Here is a 6,733-nt window from a genome sequence, read left to right on the forward strand (position 1 = left end):
TCTAATGGCATCGGGTTTTTAGCGTAGAGTATTCATATTTTATCACATATGAGTTGAGGAATTAATTTCATGTGCACATCCTTGATATTTTGTTATGTTTATAATATATATATATTATTTGAATACCAAATATTTATATATTACCTAATATAATATTTTAATCCCTTTTCCCCTTTTTTTTCTTGTTATAATATGTATCCAAAATGAATATTAGCTCCGTTTCAAATTATCAAAAACTGATTAAAATATCAAAATGGTCTCTCTATTTTACGTTTTTCGCCCTTTGAATCCCTCTAATATAAAATCCGCCTTTTTGGTTCTCCTATTTTCACATTTTTGTCTTTTTGGTCTCTCTAATTGACGAATTTGACCCCTTTGATCCTTCCAGTTGATGAATTAAAGGGACAAAAAAAAAATATGGATTATATAAATTTATACCCACTTATACTTCTATATTTCTGTCTCTAGCATTGCAACTGTTAACATGTCGGAGAACTGTACCTACACCTATTTAATATGTCAGCGGAGATGCACATAGTGGATCATATTTACTGTTTCCACGGACCAATCCTACGGCGCCACGACAGTACGGGCGGCCATCCTTGCACCATAACTTTTTTAACAAAGTAAACAAACCAAGAGTCAAGACGTGCACAGACCCAGGCGATCGTTCGAAACCTCCTGGGGATTGTTCGAAACCCAGGCTCATGTGCATTTTCAACTATGCCATGAGAACAATGGACAATAAAAAACATCTCATTGATGATCACCTGGGGATTTTCACCAACTCCCTTGAGAATATTTGAAGTTGAGTCAAGGAGGTTTCTTCTCACCTCACCAATATCTGAAAACAACTAAAAGTGAATAACAATAAAGAAAATTTGTAGCAAAAGCAATGTTTCCTAGCCTAAGATGGATAATGATTGTTATGGATCCATCATCTTCCAAACACAATACTTGGTATATGCATCGCTGGGAAATGTGATACATAAGTCTTCCAACATTATCCAGACAATCCTTGTATTACCCGTTTTTAACAGAAAAATAGGATCCCACTGCCTTCAGCTATGCCTCACCAACATGCATATCAATTTAGTGATGCTTGACACATATGCTTTAGTATTATTTTTCAGATTGAAACTAATCATACATCAGCTCCATCTACGAATTTCATTGTTCTGATTTATCTACCACATACATAAATTATCTTAGTTGATGCTATTGTTTAGTTCTTCTCCATTAACTGAATTAATGGACTGGTTTTACAGACTACTAATTTATTATAATGCGGAATTAATTGTTTCATGAACTAGAACTCATAGCTTTTAGCTATTTAAGTTATAAAAAGTTTAATTAAGCTTCACTATATTTCTTTCTTTATACAAGAGGCCGACTTGTAGATGTAATATCAAAATAACGGTCCCCCACATCAAAAATACCCCGTTATCTCTTTTGGCCACATCAATAGCCTCATCAAATCTGAGACCCTGACAATGGCTGAGACTGATGGTACAAGTTAAACAAAAATTATGTTCAAAAAATTAGAAGGGGAACATAGACGATAAAAGGAAATTTTCTGCTCTGCTAGGTAAATATGGCATTATTTTAATTATGAAAAATATGAATGGTTCACTTGACTATACTGAAATATAACAGATGGAAGGAAGAAAGAAAACCATCAAACCTCTATCGGTATTAATACCATCACTAGACATGTGTCCTACTGGCCGCGACACATGATATTCTAAGAGACTTGTGATTTTTCCCTGCAACAAGAAGATCAAATTCTCATCACTTAATAGAGGTGGCTGACATTTCTGAGAAGAAAAACATTATTATAACATCAAAAATGCAAGATTTTGAAATCACTTCAAGTACATTTAAAAAAACAGTTAACTACCAATTTCTTCGAGAATATCCAATTTTCCCTGTTGAATCATCCACATGCATGGTTTCCACAAAATAAATGTTTCTAGTTGACGCAATAGATTCAACAAATGAATGGTATGTTGCCATATTAACTTGGAACATAGTTGCGTTTTGCACACGAAGAACAATAGATGTCATTGATTTGGTTTCAAACTTCTGCATTACCAGTGCTCCCATCTCTTCAAATTGGGCTGCCCAGCTGACAAAATTTTGTTTGAAACATTCAAGTGACTAATCCCAAGCATGGTTTTAAGGATAGCAGTAAGCCAGTAACTTGTGCACACAATGCAGACTTCAATTGCCAATGCCATAATATTTTACCTAATGAATCTTATAGCTTCCATAGAGAAAAAGAATATGAGAAATATATATACATATATGCATGGAAGAGTTGACAAATATCTGTGACAAGGATACCAAAGATAAAGACATTTTAAAACAAGGTCCATATTTACAGACATCTATTGTTCTTTATTTTATTTTATTTTATTTTCACTCTAATAAAAACCTGTATAAGCCACTAAGATATCCAGAATTTAATATTTAGGAGTTGCCAAAATATCAAAGAAACAAACTCAAGTTAAGTTTTCTCTATTTCTTTCCCCATAAAATTATCAAAGTTTGAAACGAACATTACCCCACGAGACTCAACTACACTGGGCAGTTTTAGATATATAGCATTCAGAAACACAAAATTCTTTACAAATAGAAATGTGTGCATCCAAAATATTATCAATTGACCTTTTTGACACTATTTATTACTGAAATGCAATGGCCATCTCTAGTTCTCTTTTTGCTTTATTTTGTCAGTAAACAAAAGAAAAGCAAGACAGGTTGGTGCAATTGAGAGGAAAAGGTGGTTCCTCAAATATTGATACACTACATATATTCACGTAACGTGGTCCAACACTATAACGATGGTAGGCAATTCTTAAGGAAAATCTCTCTTAGCTCAACAGGAATTAACCTCATCATGCTATATTACCTACAAGCATCCATTAAACAAATGCAAAAAAATAAAAAGTAATTGCTACTTGATGCATGAAACGAGCAACAAACTATTGACCTTCAAAATTCAAAGTGTTGGGAGAGGAATTTTCAAAACAATCTATACACAAGAATGGAGGAAAAAGGGAAATAAATCTTCTGAATTATACAGTTTTTTCCTTAAACTCCAGCATTAGCATATTTGGGCAAATCAGTAGGATTTTTCCAAAATGTCTTTACAGTTGACAACCCCATGCTCAAATATTAAATCGGTAGGTCCATAGCATTGAAGTCATTTATCTCAAATTTGTGAATGCTTGATGAACTACTTGCGTATATGCATCAATGAGTACAGTGAGCATGAATTAGCATATGCTAAAGATTGTGCTAGCAAGTCATCAATACTTACTGCCACCAACAGCCATTCACACCTCATAGCCACATCGACGATGGTCTTTCTAGGCAATGCTGCTGCAATTTCCTTACATGCAGCAAGAGTAGCCTTCATCCTGTGCCTAGAAATTCATAGGATCACCAAAATAGATTTCACATATTGTTTATCAAAGCTTATTAAATTCAATTAAGTCACTATCAAAAGAATTCACTTCCAAACAAAAACTACTCACTTCACATCTGAAAACAATTCAAGTCTATTAAGAAACAATCAAATCAGAAATGGAGAAAGAAAAAACAATCACCTTTCAAGACCTTCCCTCAAGATCTTATCCTCCTCGGTCGTCCACACTCCATGTGCAGGAAAACCGTCCGTCGCCATCGTTATTGCCTCTATTAATCTACAGATCAAAAATATTATGTGGTGTTATATATATATATATATATATATGTTATGCAAGCTTATCTTAGAGATTCAAATACAAAGTTAAAGATTAATTTAATTTCGATAAATATTTTACTTTATAGTCTTGTCTTATGATTTTATAAATGATACATGAAAGACATAATCATAAAAGAAAATCTAATTAAAATTTTTAATTCCAGTCAAACTCCTGGCCTTTCAAGCCTAAGGCAACAGACATAAACATTTATATCAATTAACCATTAACTAAACTTACATTCACAAGTTCGAACTAAAAATTAAAAATAAAAACAGAAATTTAAAAGGAACGAAGTGAAACAAATATTGAGACGAAATAAATAAAAATTACATTAAAACAAAAATATAAATATAAATATTTCAAAACTACGTTTTTGCACCCAAAATCATACCAATCTCACAAACACAACCACATTAAGAAAACAAGTAACAAGATCTCCAGAAAAAAAAAATCACAAAAAAAAGGGAAAATTTAAATAAAATAATGGTGTAGCAATTTGTTCGAGGCCATCATCAAAATTGAAAGAGTTTGAGAGGCACGGAGAATTGCAGATCGATTTTGATATTGCCAACCTTCAATGCAAAGTTTATCACCACTTTGATCAGGCGCCTTTGCTCTGCGAATTGGCCTTTATTTTCTCAAAAACAATCATAAAGACATATCAAACAGGCAAGAGATCAAATGAAATCAAGATAACGAGTTGAGATCTTCTCACCTTCGGCGGCCAATTTCAAGGGTTAAGCGACGGTCTTTCTCCACTATTTATAGGAAAAAGTAATGATATTTTTACCGACTTCCCGAATAAGTTTCCCGATCCATGTCAGCATTCATGTCATTATTTTTTTATTTTTTTTAAAAAAAATAACTTTTTTATTATCTAAATTCTAAATTTAAACATTTAATCGTAAAAGATAAACATGATAAACCGAAAACCCTCCCTAAACCCTAAATTGGAAATCACAAACTTGTGATTTCCAGTTTAGGGTTTAGGGCATATGATTTAGGGTTGAGGGCTTATGATTTAGGGTTTAAGGGTTTAAGGTTTAATATTTATTATTTAGGGTTTAAATTTTTAGATTTTTAGAGTATAGATTTTGTAGTATTTGGCTTTATGATTTTAGATATAGTTTTATAATTTTTTTTTAATTTTAAGTATTTAAAAAAATTTTAGGTTCAAATTTGAAGTTTATATAAAAAAATAATGACGTGGATGAGGATGTGGATGACAAGTTGGGTATCCACGTCATTTGAGAAACCTATTCGATAAATCTATTCGGTAAAAATATCATCACTCCATAGGAAAACCATAAAGTCTGAGAACTAGAAGGGGGTTCCGAAGTGAAAAGACTGAAATACCCTTCAAGCAAAATGATTTTAGCCGCTTATCCTCCTTCGGAAAAAAATGCTCCTGTTAACTTTAACTAAATTTGAAAAAAAAGTTAAATAGTTAGTAATATAAAATTTATAAAAATATATATTTTTTAAAAAATTGTTTTTATTTCAAATATTCTCTCCGCCTTTTTTTTTTTAATTGTAAGAGGAGAGCAGTGGGGGAGCTAGACAATTTATTAGGTGGGATAAAAACATATAAGAATAATATTATAACCTATAATGCAAAAAAAAAAATCATATATACATATACGGTTAAAAAATATAAAAATACAAATAGCAAAATAAAAATAAAAGAAATTTCATCAAAAATTTATATTTAAAAATTTATCTCAAATAATTAAAAATTGAAACTGATCTTTAATTAGTGTAATCAAATTTTTATGATATAGCTTGAAAGGTGAAAGGTGAAGAGGAAAAAAAATTGCTTTCTTAAAAGCTTAATTTTTTAATTCAAAAAAAGACTAAGGTACTGATAGTGTCTTTATTATATTGGATAAATTATTAAAAATAGCTAAAAATATTGAAAATGAAGAGGATAAAAAGTAGTTTTAATTTTATGTTTTCTAAAGTTATTATAAAAAAAAATACAGCCAAAACTATAAGTTTTAAAATACAAGTGCTTTTAAATTTTTAATTGTAATTGGATTAAATACTAATTTAATTTGATTGTTAATTTTTTTTAACAACTAAATATAGAAATTTTTTTATAACATGACATTAAATCTAAGGATTTATGTTGCTGGCATATCTTGGAAAACGTTGGTGATTGTTAATATCCTCATGTAAAACCCGTACTTACAATTTACAAACAAGTATAAAAAAAAAATTATGAAAACACTAATCTAGTACTCACTTTTAAATGTAAATTTTTTTTTTTATTGAGATGATTCTAAATGGGCCATAAATTTGGTTCCTATATTTTGAAATTCATATGTAAAAATAAATACAAATAAAAACAAGCATGCACCTATCTAAATTTTGATTTCAGAATTATGCTTTCACATGTCTAATTAAACTGTTTGATTGCATGGATTTGGAGTTCTATTTTGTTTCTAATTCGAGTTTCTTGATAATGTTTTTACAATGTATTTCCATTTACACCAATTTCAACTTAACTTTAATATTTAAGAAAATTTAGTTAAAAATTTTAATCCCAGCCAAACTCCTAGCATTTCAAGCCTAAGGCAGCAGACATTAATATTATGTGTGTTTGGATTACCTTAATGGAATGAGGGGGAATGAGATAATGAAGAAGGGGGGAAGGAATGGGTAGGATATGCTAATGAAAAAAGTATTTGGTTGGAATGATAATTTATTGGGAATGAGAAAAGTAAACTAAAAAATAAAAACATAAATTGAAAAGGATGGAAGTGAAACAAAAGTTGAGACGAAATAAATAAAAAAAACCCTTGGCATAGGTATGGCACAGGAGTGCTTAGGGGGAAGACAAAGGTTCGAATCCTTCCTTCAATAGTATTTTTCATGTATGTTCATGCACTATACACTCTTGCTCAATACTTTTTATCAATACTATTTCACAAGTCAGGATGTGAGTCCCCTATGGGAGAAATAGTAATTTCACTCATTCA

General features: G+C 30.7%; 1 protein-coding gene and 1 non-coding gene across 3 annotated transcripts; both read right to left on the reverse strand.

The window, feature by feature from the left end:
- Positions 1–407: 407 nt before the first annotated feature.
- On the reverse strand, positions 408–4,479 carry LOC120270099. 2 transcript variants are annotated; one of them, XM_039277113.1, is made up of 6 exons: positions 4,325–4,479; positions 3,615–3,710; positions 3,326–3,431; positions 1,685–1,766; positions 771–844; positions 408–613 (listed from the first exon to the last, which is right to left on the reverse strand). In XM_039277113.1, the coding sequence occupies exons 2-6, from the start codon at positions 3,689–3,691 to the stop codon at positions 512–514; spliced, it is 441 nt and encodes a 146-aa protein (XP_039133047.1). In that variant the 5' UTR covers positions 3,692–3,710; positions 4,325–4,479; the 3' UTR covers positions 408–511. The 2 variants fall into 2 exon arrangements, with proteins under 2 accessions (XP_039133047.1, XP_039133046.1); XM_039277112.1 differs by having other exon boundaries at positions 408–844.
- On the reverse strand, positions 4,238–4,369 carry LOC120271399. The gene has a single exon (XR_005540009.1). It is a non-coding gene; the product is annotated as a small nucleolar RNA snoR86 (small nucleolar RNA).
- Positions 4,480–6,733: the final 2,254 nt, after the last annotated feature.

The sequence above is a fragment of the Dioscorea cayenensis genome, chromosome 10, assembly GCF_009730915.1.
Source record: "Dioscorea cayenensis subsp. rotundata cultivar TDr96_F1 chromosome 10, TDr96_F1_v2_PseudoChromosome.rev07_lg8_w22 25.fasta, whole genome shotgun sequence".
Taxonomy (NCBI): domain Eukaryota; kingdom Viridiplantae; phylum Streptophyta; class Magnoliopsida; order Dioscoreales; family Dioscoreaceae; genus Dioscorea; species Dioscorea cayenensis.